A 13731-nucleotide genomic window follows, 5' to 3' on the forward strand; every position below is an offset into this window, starting at 1 on the left:
TTCTATATCCCTCCCCCATGGTGTGTCGCTGGGGGCATTCGTTCTTCCAGTGTCCCTCCTCCTTACAGATAGCACATTGATTTAGTCCCAAACGGGGGCCCTTTCCCTTCCCCTGTGGTCCTGTTCGCCCCTTAGTCTTGCCCCCCTTTTCCTCACTTCCCTCCCTCAGGGCCATCGCTAGCATGCGGGCCCCCTTTTTCCGTTCCTCATAGTCTCTGCGCTCATAAACCTTTAAGGCAATCTCCAAGAGCTCCTCTATATTTTTACCCGATGCCCCGTCCAATTTCTGCAACTTTTTCCTAATGTCCTCATAGGACTGGCCAATGAAGAGGGGAATCAACACCCGCTTCCCATTGGCATCCTCCGGATCGAGGTCTGTGTATCTTTTACAGGTGTTACACAGGCGCTCATAAAAGGCGGCTGGATTCTCATTCTTTTCCTGTCGAATATTATACAGCTTGGCCCAATTCGGAGTCTTTCTAATACAACGTTTCATCCCCTGTACTATAGCTATAGCATATCTACGATGGCGGTCTCGACCCTCCAGTCATTGGCTTCGGTACCCAATGACTGGAAGTTAGCTAATGTAACACCAATATTTAAAAAGGGCTCTAGGGGTGATCCCGGCAATTACAGACCGGTAAGTCTAACGTCGGTACCGGGCAAATTAGTTGAAACAATAGTAAAGAACAAAATTGTCAGACATATAGAAAAACATAAACTCTTGAGCAATAGTCAACATGGTTTCTGTAAAGGGAAATTGTGTCTTACTAATCTATTAGAGTTCTTTGAAGGGGTCAACAAACATGTGGACAAGGGGGATCCGGTGGACATAGTGTACTTAGATTTCCAGAAAGCCTTTGACAAGGTCCCTCACCAAAGGCTCTTACGTAAATTAAGCTGTCATGGGATAAAAGGGAAGGTCCTTTCATGGATTGAGAACTGGTTAAAGGACAGGGAACAAAGGGTAGGACTTAATGGTAAATTCTCAGAATGGAGAGGGGTAACTAGTGGTGTTCCCCAAGGGTCAGTCCTAGGACCAATCCTATTCAATTTATTCATAAATGATCTGGAGAAAGGGGTAAACAGTGAGGTGGCAAAGTTTGCAGATGATACTAAACTACTCAAGATAGTTAAGACCAAAGCAGATTGTGAAGAACTTCAAAAAGATCTCACAAAACTAAGTGATTGGGCAGCAAAATGGCAAATGAAATTTAATGTGGATAAATGTAAAGTAATGCACATTGGAAAAAATAACCCCAACTATACATACAACATGATGGGGGCTAATTTAGCTACAACGAGTCAGGAAAAAGATCTTGGCGTCATCGTGGATAGTTCTCTAAAGATGTCCACGCAGTGTGCAGAGGCGGTCAAAAAAGCAAACAGGATGTTAGGAATCATTAAAAAGGGGATAGAGAATAAGACTGAGAATATATTATTGCCCTTATATAAATCCATGGTACGCCCACATCTCGAATACTGTGTACAGATGTGGTCTCCTCACCTCAAAAAAGATATTCTAGCACTAGAAAAGGTTCAGAAAAGAGCAACTAAAATGATTAAGGGTTTAGAGAGGGTCCCATATGAGGAAAGATTAAAGAGGCTAGGACTCTTCAGTTTGGAAAAGAGAAGACTAAGGGGGGACATGATAGAGGTATATAAAATCATGAGTGATGTTGAGAAAGTGGATAAGGAAAAGTTATTTACTTATTCCCATAATACAAGAACTAGGGGTCACCAAATGAAATTAATAGGCAGCAGGTTTAAAACAAATAAAAGGAAGTTCTTCTTCACGCAGCGCACAGTCAACTTGTGGAACTCCTTACCTGAGGAGGTTGTGAAGGCTAGGACTATAACAATGTTTAAAAGGGGACTGGATAAATTCATGGTGGCTAAGTCCATAAATGGCTATTAGCCAGGATGGGTAAGAATGGTGTCCCTAGCCTCTGTTCGTCAGAGGATGGAGATGGATGGCAGGAGAGAGATCACTTGATCATTGCCTGTTAGGTTCACTCCCTCTGGGGCACCTGGCATTGGCCACTGTCGGTAGACAGATACTGGGCTAGATGGACCTTTGGTCTGACCCAGTACGGCCTTTCTTATGTTCTTATGTTCCCCAGTTTCATGGGTCCAGTCGGGCGCAGTCTCAGGGAGCTGGTCGGCTAAATCAGCTGGACTTGCTCCCCCTCCTGCTAGCCCCTCACGGGCTTTTGAGAGGACCAAACGCCTCTCCTCCGCAGTTAGTAGGGTATTTAGAGCAATTCTCATATCGCCCCAAGTAGGATTATGGGCCGAGACCAAAGTTTCAAAGACTGCTGTTAGTGGAGCGGGATCCTCCGAAAACGGGGGGTTCTGGTGCTTCCAATTATATAGGTCACTTGTAGTAAAGGGGACATATATCATAGTGAGCGCACCTCCGGGGGCTACAGTTTCCCTTAGGGGCAGTTGGCGCACTGGGGCTATCTTTGCTGCTACGGGGCTCTTAATAAAAGTGAATTTTGTGTCCCCAGGGCTGTAGTTTTCTGCTAAGTTCCATTCCCCCTGGGCTGTCCCGGAGCCAGTTTTGCTCCTAGTGCGGACAGACACCGCAGAGCCTGTGGAGCTCGTAGAGGGCTCTGGATCAGAGGAGTCCTGATCGCTGAGATCCTCTCTAATATTCTCTCCTGATCTTTTCGTTAGGGTATCATTTTCAGGGGAAGGGGACTGTTCTGGCAGGACCGGAGGGCCAGGATACAATGGAGGAGGGGGCATAGGATCAGGGGCAGAAGGAATCACAGCTGGTGGACAAGGTTTCTTAACAGGGGGACGACCAGGGTGCCTAACAGGAGCACGGGCCATCAAGGCCCCAATGGCTTGTGCCTTACACTTCCGCAGCCGGGGTGGGGTGGGGGGGGGGTTAGCTACAAGATCCTGCCAAATATCTATATAGGGATACTGGTCCCAATGTCCATCCCTAGTTACAATATCATGCACAGCTTGCACAGTTTCTAATTTAAGTGTTCCCCCAATGGGCCATTCCACCCCATTCCCCCCACGTCCATTCCACAGTACAGAATTTTATCAGATCATCTTTACATAATACCATTCCATAATCAGCCTGGCGTCTAAATGCCTTCCAATTATTTAACATACATTCCAAGGGTGTCCCAGCATATCTGCCTTGTCCGGACCCCATTATGCTCGTTTTTAATTAAACCTGGTCACGGGTTCGACCGACCCCCCTTGCGATCAAGATATCCTGGTCACGGGGTTTCCCCTCGCAGGAGTCTCGGTGCGGCTAGAGTCGGTTTAAGTCCTAGACCTGGTTATCACAATTTTGGCTTCCAGCATATCATTAAAATGAAAAAGAACAGTACCCCTACCAGGAATAAAAGCAAGCCCTGGGGCTTTTCTACGTCCCAGTAATTGTCCAGTACGGCCCACGAACTAGTGAAGTTAGTGAAATTATTCATAAGCCGTTACCTGGTTTAGTTACCATGACCACAAAACATTTGTTCATTGGACGTTACTCATTCATTTAACAACACAGTAACAAGACATTCATAATACTGTCACAGCTTTTAACACTCATACACCCTTCCTCTGCACAGGCTGCCTAAGGGGCTTCCACTGTCCAACCCACACTTCGGGGGCGTTATTCCTCAAAACCCAGGAGGTAAACGCACTTACCGCCCGGAGTGGCTGCGTCCAGCAGTCGGACTTCCCCTTCTTCTGGTACCGTCTCGCTTCCGTGTCCTTTGGAGTTCTCTATAGAGGGGGCGCAGCCGTCCCGGTCGATTGTGGCGACCCGGAGCTTGAGCAAACCAACAGCTCAAGGTGGCCACTCTCCGGAGTCGTCCTCGACCGGCGGTCAGCGTCCCCTACAGGGAGAGAAGTCCCGGCGGAGTCGCCAAATAGGGCCCGTTCTCCCCGGAGCTTACCTAATTACACCAAGGAGGCACGGAGAGACAAGAAGACGGGTACCAAGTTCTTTATTGATCGATCAGCTGAGCGGGCGCTCTCATCGGCTAATGCCAGAAGAGAGACACACCTTACATGGCCGAACAGGCCCTTTTTATAACCAGTAACAAACAACTTAGCCTTCATCCTTTTGCGTCATTACGCTGACTTATGGATAATAGGTTACACAGGATACATATCTTACTTTTTGGGGAGGGGGATACAAGAGACATCTGTGGCGGATACATTTGTATTTGGGGGGGAGGGATAGCTCAGTGGTTTGAGCATTGGCCTGCTAAACCCAGGGTTGTGAGTTCAATCCTTGAGGGGGCCACTTGGGGATCTGGGGCAAAATCAGTGCTTGGTCCTGCTAGTGAAGGCAGGGGGCTGGACTCGATGACCTTTCAAGGTCCCTTCCAGTCCTAGGAGATGGGATATCTCCATTAATTATTATATTATTATAATTTTATATTATTGTCATTTTGAAGGGAAAACAAGGTACATTTGCTGACCCTTTGCACTAAAAACCTTGGGGAGATATGGGGAAACAGCTGCATATACTTGTGAGCCAAGTGAGCCAATTAAATTGATTAACAAATAACTAACATGATTAAATGCAAGGTTGAATGCACGTCCTTAGTTCTACTTAGGTCTTTAGGCCTTTTCCATCAATGTGTAAGGCTGCTATCTGGTGCTCAGGTCATACATGCACACCACCATTACTTTAGACTTGGTAGGTCTGGTCCCAAATTTGGGGGAGAGCAGCACTTCAGTCTTTTTTTTTTTTTAATCTTCAGACTCCTCTTCTTCAAAGGTAGTTAGTGCTAGTTAGTCTCTCAAGTGGCAGTCTGTTAGAGGCAGTTCTTGAAGGAGAAAGAAAGATTACTTGCTAGTGACTGTAGTTCTTACATTTGCCACCCGTCTTTTCTTCATTGTCTTTTGCAAAGACTTTCAGGCAGGGATAAGGCCAAGGTTCCATAAATACCCTTAAAACATAATGTTCAGATGCATGCATCCACACTGGTCACTGCTACTCTGGAGAGTTCCATCTAGGCACCCAGAGTGCATATGCATTCCATGTGGTGGTAATTTGAAAGCTAAAATTACTGGTAGTTAAAATTTTCTTTCTAATATTAATTGAGGAAGTATGGTTTGCTCCATTTGTAAATCAGTTTCTTACGCATCTAAAATTCAATTACCAGTATGAGAAATTCTGTTAGTCTATAGCAAGTGCAAGTAGAACCCTTGTAGTTAAATCTGAGTTCCAGTTCACATGATTATTACATTATTTTTTAAATGTTTTTTAAGTTGATCTATATTTTGGGGTTGATTCTGTTTTGCAGCTGTTCTAAACTGACATAACAATCTTGCTTTATTTTGTTATAGGTCATGTTCAGAGGTTCTTATTTGCTAGTGATAGAGTCCTGCAGCATATTTTGCAGAATGTTGAACAGATAAAAACTGGTATACATGACACTTCCAAACTTCTAAGTGAACTACTTTCTTGGTGGGTAATAAGTGAGGAGGATTACAGCATGTGTTCCACAAGTAGCAGTACATCAAATGAAGTGATGGAGCAGCTCATAAGTCATTTAATTCAGAAGAAGAATAGAGTAAACACAAGAATTTTTGTCCATGTGCTGAGTGAGCTTGAAGAAGTGGATCCCAAATTACATGAGTGGATAAAAGATCTTAACAGTTTTGGTAGGTCCTATTTCATATAACTGTAAGATGACTTAATTTGCAGATGAAATTATAAAATTAAGCATGCTTTCCACCTTTCTTTTTCTCCATTTACTGGAAAGCAAGTCTGTAGTGTACTATCATGAGGTTCCATGTTTGTCTCTGGTTTCACATGGAATTTGTTCAGTTTACAAATTAAAAGATGGCTAAAAGATCCCTAGTTGCCAGCTCTGCATTCTCAACCAAGGATCTTAAAGTCAAGCTTTGTTCTTTCTGACTTGTGGTGTAATCCTCAATCATATATTCTACAGCAAAAATTCTGCCCTCAGTTTCACCTAGGCAACCCCACTTGGCTCTGCAGTGCTGTCAAAAACAGTAAAAGAACCTGTCACTGAAGTGGTCAGATGTTTTCGTAATGCAAACAAAATGCATCTGAGTAATAAGGTGGCATTTTAAGTCACTCTCCAGAGTAGAATTGCTCTTTTAAGTATTGCACTTCATAGAACTAAATACTGTTCTGTCTATAGCTAATTAAGTTCCTAAAATGAAGGTGGTTTAAATGGCAGATAAATTGATTTGAAATATTGGACTCTTTGCAACTGATTTGTACGGGACTTTGCCAGTAGGAGAGGATTAGATGTAGAGAATCTGTCCCTTTAAAATCCAGAATGGAGAAGACAGTCTATAAAATAGGGATAAATCTAAACATTTTCTACAAAGTAACCAATTATTTATTGTCTTGGCCTTACAAATTGGAATGCTAATCTTCTGTTTAGCTGACTACAGTTTGAAGAAGTCAGCTTCTAACTTTTTTGGTAATGTTGCCCTGCTATAGAGCTTTATTTGGTTTGTTGTTTGATTAAAATGTAGGGTGTATGTTACAAGTAAAATGGGATAAGATATGTAATAAATGCCAAAAATGGGGTTAAAATCAGTTTTTAAAAATTGGATTTCGTTACCTGTACTTTGACAGGCAATAGACACATTTACGAAATTGATGGTAGAGTAAAAATTTGATTTTTTTGGAACCTGTTCTGATTGTTTGCACTTTTCAAGGCTACAGTATATATCTTCAGTTTTGGCAGCCTTACATCTGGTTTTGGAGCAAACTGTTCTGTAGGAGATGTCAAACGTTCAGCCCTAAATTGGAATAACCTAAATTGAATTTATTAACTGATATTAATTTTTTTCATTTCAGGTTTGGAAGCCACAAAGCTCTTTTTCTCTTGTTATGGAGATATTGTTAAAGAGCTTGACCTTAGCTTTATAACCATTCTCTGGAATGAGAAGTATGGCAGTAAATTAGGCAATGTGTTGACCAGCTTTGAAGATAATGAAATACTTAAGTGTTTCTATGAAGCATCATTGAAGGAAACTCGTTGTGTAATATGGCTATTAGAGGATAATAGAGAGAAATTTCCATCTCTGCATCAAGCTTTAGATGAATTCTTTGATAAAATGGGTAAATGTATACAGCTTATTTCTTTTATAAGTGCCCTCTTGTGCCTGCCTTTACTCCCCATCTATGTTATTGTGAATTATCCTAGGAAAGTGGTGACACCGTAATTTAAATGATACAATCTTGGGATAGTATTAGCCTCTCTGATAAATTGCATATTGGATCTTCTAAGTTCCATATTGAAGACTGAACAGTCTAAAGAGGCAGGAGCATGTAAAAAAGAATGCAGCTAGTACAGTTCAGAGTTATTTAAATCAAATGAAACTAATAATTAGCATTATTTATATTGTAATGCTGTCCGGTAGTAGCTTTAAATTATGGACAGCTATTTTTAAGGGATTACGTTGATTCCTGATGATAAATGTTATTAAAATGTTTGGTTATGCATATATAAAGATTTTACCCATGTATTTCAAAAATTGGAAATACAAAATGCAGTGTACAGCAGGTTTTACTTTGACTTGTTGAGAAGTTAGAATTTTTATCTGCTGTGGTTATTTTAAAGGAGTTCATAGAGTTCTGTCTTCAGAATAAAGTTATTTTAATTTGGAGAAGTTTAACTTTAGAGTACCTTGAAATGCTAAGCCCTTCTCGAGGCTGTGTGAGAATGAGAGATACCATGTTCCACTTGTAAGTCCCAATCCTGCGAAGATGTATGCATGGGCTTACCCTTAAACATATATATAGTTCCAGTAAAACCAGTGCTTAACTCCAACCATGTGCATGCCGTCTTAGCAGGAATGAAATTCTAGAGAATAACTTTTTTTATTCTGGGAGATATTTTAAAGATTAATTTTTTTATCCCCAAAATCTCATAATTTACAGAATCTAATATTTTGTGTACTACTTTACAACTTCCTTTAAAGTAATTTAATATTTTTCTTTCAATAGATGTTCCTTGCATTATATTAAAGAAGCAGGAAAATGAAGATCTCTCCGTAAGTTTTTTAAATAATAAATTGAAAAATGAACAAATACAGACTCAACAGTAAACCATCACAGTGGACACAAAGTATAATGAAGATGCATGCTCACTTCCTGTTCTTTTAAGGGGACTTGCAAAATAGAAAGTGAAAATTGTGTACTTCTGTTTTGTTTGGTTTTTGTTTTGTTTTGAAGGCCTGAAAGGTATACAAAACAATCTGCAGTTAGAAAAAGGAGAAGTATTGTGAATATCAAGTCTTCCTTGGTTTTTGGAGGATCACTCCTTAAAAGACTGGAGAATAAGTATGGGAGCGTTCTCAGCTCTCAGTTATGGAGTTGGGGGAGATTTGGAATCTTTGAATAGACAGATTTTCTCCAAGTGTCTGTCAGGAGGTTGAATTAAATAGATATTAACAAAACAGTGAAACAGTCAGGCTAATGATCCTTTTCTCTTTCATTTGCTCAGGTTTTAGTCTTTTGTCACTGTGATGACATCCTATAGTTCTCCATTCATAAATGATCGAAACAAGACCCCAATATTTGTAATTTAAAAAACAAGCATAAAAAACCTTTAACAGGAATTGGGGAGATGGGGGCGGGAGGGAGGGGGGTAGAAGGGGAGTTTAAAGCCTTAAAGAAGTGAACAAAGAGCTTTGGTTTTCTTCTTTTAAAAAAAAATCTTTCAGCACAGCATTTCATTTTGCATTTTGGCCAAACAACTTTTCTTCTGTTTTCTCTTTATTGGGGGTGGGGAGGAATCCAGCTATCTATGACTTATGTTTTACAAGGAAAAATGTGACTTGGCAAATGTACCCCCTCCCTTTATTTATTTATTTTTTGCTAGAGCAAAGAAGCCACCTGGTTCATGTGAGCTTTAGAAACAGTACTTGAAACTAATGTGTGGTTTCAATGTGAAAAGTATCACTGTAAAAATAGCATTGTGGTGGTGGTGGGTCAGATAAATTTACCACTTTATAGGTAAAAGACAGTTGGATTTTTATTTCTATGTTTTTTGTTTTTTTGTTTTTTTCTTAACTGCCAACTTTGAATCCGAAATTGAACTCAGGGTCTTTTTGTAGTAACATTGACAACAACCAGCAGTAACTCTGACCACTTCACATACTATACATTTCAAAATCGTAAGTGACAGGGAAAGAACCCAACTTGACTATCAGATCTCAAGTTGAGCTTGCAAGGCTAGTAATTGCAAAAATTATTCTTTATTAAGGACCTCAGCATATTTGCTCAGGTCATTTAAGACAAACTGAGAACTACACATTGACATTTTTACAGTCACTTTTCAGAGTACAACTATGATTTAAAAAAAAAATACTTAAAGCCTTTGCTGTCCATTATTCTGAATCATATCTTACTAGTTTGCTACCATACAACTTTAGTAATGTCATCTTTCTGCCAAGTGGAATAACAGAATATGCATTTGTCAGTGGTGCTCATGTGTTTGAAGCATTCTGGTTCAAAATGTATCTATTCTGCTTGCTAATTAGTCCACCTATGCAATACAGTTAACTTCTGATACACAGAATGGGTGTTTTGACAAGGTTAATGAATGTAGATGTCAATGGAATGTGGAACCATGTGCTATCTTCCAGTTTCAGGGGAAACTAAAGTTGAAGAGTAATGTAAATGTTGTTGTTTTAAAATATTTGTGTTTTTGGTGTATTATTTGTATATCAAAGTAAGCTAATGACATACGGTATTGCTACAATTTGCCACAAATAATTGTTGTTGTTGGAAATTAGACTTCAGTGTTAAACATAAATTGAGAAGACAAATACCTTATTAGAGAAAAATTGGAGAGGAAATAATCTTTCAGTCAGTTGTGTCAGTTCAGTTCCCAGTTCCTGTTAACAATAAGTGAAGATAATTCTTAATTCCCTCCCTCACTTATCACATAGAGATATTTTTGATGTGAACAAGATGGTCAACAGTTGCCCTGTTTCTGAAGCTTATTCCTTACGTGAAGTTGTGGTGTTTGTGACATCACAGTGGACTGTTACAGAAGTTGTCACAGAACAGAATCATTGCTTCATGTGGGGAACAAGCAGTAGAAACAGAAAAATTGTCAATTCTCTTTTTAAAACCCATGTTCCCTATAATAAAAGTGGAGAATGAGGAAAACACAGAACTCATGTGAGTGGAACAGTCTAAATACAAGACTTTTGCCAAATTATTTTCCCACGTGGGTTTCCAGAAGTGAAAAAAACCACTCCTTGTTGTGCTCTGTAAATTATTATTCCAAATGATAGAGTTTTAATTGAAGAACTGTGTGTGTCAGTGTAAGAAACACATGGTAACCTCTCTTTAATGAGTAGCTATTGACTTTATATTTCTGTTTTTAGACTAATGGTATCAAAGTTAAAAACAAAAATAGGAAGAAGAAGACAAAAGAATCAAGGGTATGTAATAATTGTATTGCTTATTTCTATACGCTGATTTACTAAAAATTGGAATTTGTAGTATTTAAAAATCTAAAACTGAGTATTTTCCAAAACAGCATGTTGAGAAATATTCTTGAAGTTAAGTTAAAGAGAAGTCCCTAGATAGAAAATGTCACTAAGGTACAGTTAATGTTGTAAGTAGCAATTAATGTAGTATTCGAAATTTGCAGTAACAGAAAGTAAAAGGCAATATATTCATAGTTTCACAAACAACCATGGTTCTGACCACATTAGCATTTCCAACAATTTCCTTGCACTTCAATACGGGGGCGGGGGGGCGGAATTCAGTATCGTAGAGATAGAGAGAACACAATCTACTGTGATTACTTCAGTGCTGAAATACACCTTTTGGCTCCAGTTCACACTGGAATTACAAATCAGATTTGGCACAGGAGCTTTTACCAGTCCAACAGCTTCATGTACCATAATCAACAAAGGTGAATGTGTCCGGGACTGTAAGGAAGATCCACGTTGTGAGAGGGTGTATCTGTAACAATATTTACGTTGGGAGTGTCTTCCCCTTGTTCTTCTGATTGTGTTTATGGGACATGTTAGTAACTGAAAAAGCAGAAAGTATCCCCTTAAAAGCTCAGGGGGAAAAAACAAATCCATTACAAGATACCCTGTCAAATATTGGTTAACAGATAACTAAGGAATAATGTCCTGCTTCTGACTTCTGAGATGTGGGAACTGTTACCTGTCTGTCCTTAGTTCTGCTTTTCAGGGCCTGAATTTAGTGAGGATACATTGCTAAGAAGGAGCCTCAAAAAGAATTTTCTTTGTTTTCAGCTGACTTTGAAACTGTAGTAAAATAGAAGTTAAAAATCTTTCACTTATTATTAGTATTCGATAGGGTACTTCTAAAGTTATAGATGTGTGAAGTTAATGAAAATTGTTCTTAATGACAAAGCAAAAAAAAATATGAAATTTAGGAGTGAATGAAAAAAGTAGGTAACATTTATTTAACTTAACCTGCTCCTTTACATTTGTTACCTTTTAACAGAAAAGCCTATTGAGGCACAGAATATAAATCGAATAAATAGTTTGGTCCCAACCCTCTAAAAACTTCAGTGGGAATATTCCTAATGCATGAAATTAAGCGCCTACATATTTGTAGAATAGGGACCGTAGATTACATTTGAGAGTTAATGAAAAGATAGAAAGATGTCATAGGATTTAGATGAACAAAGAGTGAAAAGTCATTTGGGGCTGAACATCCCTTTCCTGCTTTCTACAACTAGTTCTGAAGAACAGACGATCATTTACCGGTAATTCTGGAAGGATTTTTGGGCAGGCTTACTCAGAGTCCTCTAGCTTTTGTTGTAATCACGGTGATCAAATTTCATAATTCATTATAGGGCATCTGAATACATGTCAAACTAAAACAGGATTTGATACAAATAAGTCGCTTACATTCCTGATGGTGGGTCACTGTCTTGTAGATATTTTGAATTTTATATATTGTGGCAGAGTAAAAAAATTGTATTTTTTTTTAATTTAGCCTATTTTAGTACTATCTGGTGGGGTTGGTGCAGTAACCCGAGAAGAAGACAGTATATTTCCAGAAGAAAATACATTGTGAGTACCAGCAGGCAACTTTATTATTGTTTTGTATAGCACCCCAGAGTGTGCTGTTTTACACAACAAGGAGAAGATACAGTCCCTGCCCGGAAGGATTTATACCGTAAACAGATATCGGACCAAAAAATGTATTAAGATGAAAGTTGAGGTTGAGGATACTTATCAGTAATTTAAGGTTAAAAAAATCTATAAAAAGGATTTGTAGTTAGCCTAAAAAAATAAAATAATAATAATAATAATAATAATAATTTAAAAAAAAAAGCTGACACCAAGGAATTCAGACTCTCAGGGTGTTGCTTAGAGGTACCAAGCCACTCTTAACATTACTATTAAAACTTTTAAAATTAGTTTAATCAAATAATCTTGGGTCCTGTGCATTAGTCAATTGGATGAGTCCAGTAAACCAAGGTCTGTTTTTTGTTTTGTTTAAATCATAAGATTTCTCTTCCCAACAGAAGTTTTATGAATCCTGGTGAGCCTTTCATAATTCCAGAATATCTTCGTGATCAAGTGGAAGAATTTGAAGCTCTGTATGACAATGTTTCAGACAGTAACAATTATCAGAGACTTTTGGATAATAACCCAGACCCAACATGTAAAAATTTATACGAGTAGGTGTAAACTTATCTGTTCAGTCATTTCAAATATTTGTGTTTTTTTAATTTGTGTGAATTTTCTGTTTTACATGAAAATAAATTCTGCATCATCCATTTGAGATTTAAGCCACAGTATTTTCTGAAGGAAGAAATGCTGAACCGGTAGACAGAAATAAAACATCCTAAAATTTAAGTTTAGAGTGTAATTGATAATTAATACCTCAGACTTTTGAACAATACAAATAAATTGAGAGCCAGTTGTACCCCTGTAAATGCTGATGTAAGGGAACAAGAAATTCCATCAAAGGGAAAGCTGGAGGTTGTTTCCGGGAGATTTATAGCCTTGGAGGCAGAATTGATCTGTTTTGCTGATCTAGCATCTGTTCTAACCTCCTCCTCCTCTAATATGCTTCAACTTTGAGTTAAAAGGTCTCTATGCAAAAATTGTGGTTTTATTGGGTTTGATGTAGACATCAGTCTGCTGGGAACTGAACAGAGATGACCAGTTTTATTTCACAGAGGCCACGGGATAGCTGGCAGTTGGTAATACTTGATTTCTATCAACGCTTGGTTAAGGCTGAACAAGTGACTTAGAAGTGGAAGATTTTGATATTATTACTAATTTCCTGAGATGTCTGTCTCTGTTGTTGGCACACTAACTTACACTTAAATCTCATTTGCTTCACTATAAAAATGGCAGTTGTGTCATCAAGGAATAATTCACAGGGCTCAGAATGGACACACTCTTCCCTTATTTAATATTTCCAGCAGAAATTAAAACTACAGTGAGATTAGTTGACTATGTCTAAAACTAAAATTATGACTTATTGTAATAAGCTGAAAAACAGAATCTCACAGTTAACACTTTATTTCTCCAAAGAGAAGCTAGTGTTATATACTTTATCTGAAGGGTTAGCAAGGAAAAGATAGTACATAATGTAGTTAGCTGAAGTACGTGGATGTTAAAAACAAGTAACTGGAAATGTAAATAGGAAACAATAAAAGCTCAGAACCTAGGCAAAGTGTCACTATAGAAAACACTGGGGGGATATTAAAACTAAGATAGCTATTTTAAGTAAGGCCAAGT

The 13731-nt window shown here is 38.7% G+C and overlaps 1 protein-coding gene across 1 annotated transcript in view; it reads left to right on the forward strand.

Moving 5' to 3' along the window:
• Positions 1-13731, forward strand: part of TTC3 (tetratricopeptide repeat domain 3) — a 166588-nt gene that overhangs the window by 124024 nt on the left and 28833 nt on the right. The window contains exons 27-32 of the mRNA XM_065414830.1: positions 5329-5646; positions 6824-7087; positions 7976-8022; positions 10369-10425; positions 11969-12045; positions 12504-12659. Coding sequence (XP_065270902.1) covers positions 5329-5646; positions 6824-7087; positions 7976-8022; positions 10369-10425; positions 11969-12045; positions 12504-12659 — 919 coding nt within the window. The remainder of the gene's footprint in view (positions 1-5328; positions 5647-6823; positions 7088-7975; positions 8023-10368; positions 10426-11968; positions 12046-12503; positions 12660-13731) is intronic.

The sequence above is a fragment of the Emys orbicularis genome, chromosome 1, assembly GCF_028017835.1.
Source record: "Emys orbicularis isolate rEmyOrb1 chromosome 1, rEmyOrb1.hap1, whole genome shotgun sequence".
NCBI lineage: Eukaryota > Metazoa > Chordata > Testudines > Emydidae > Emys > Emys orbicularis.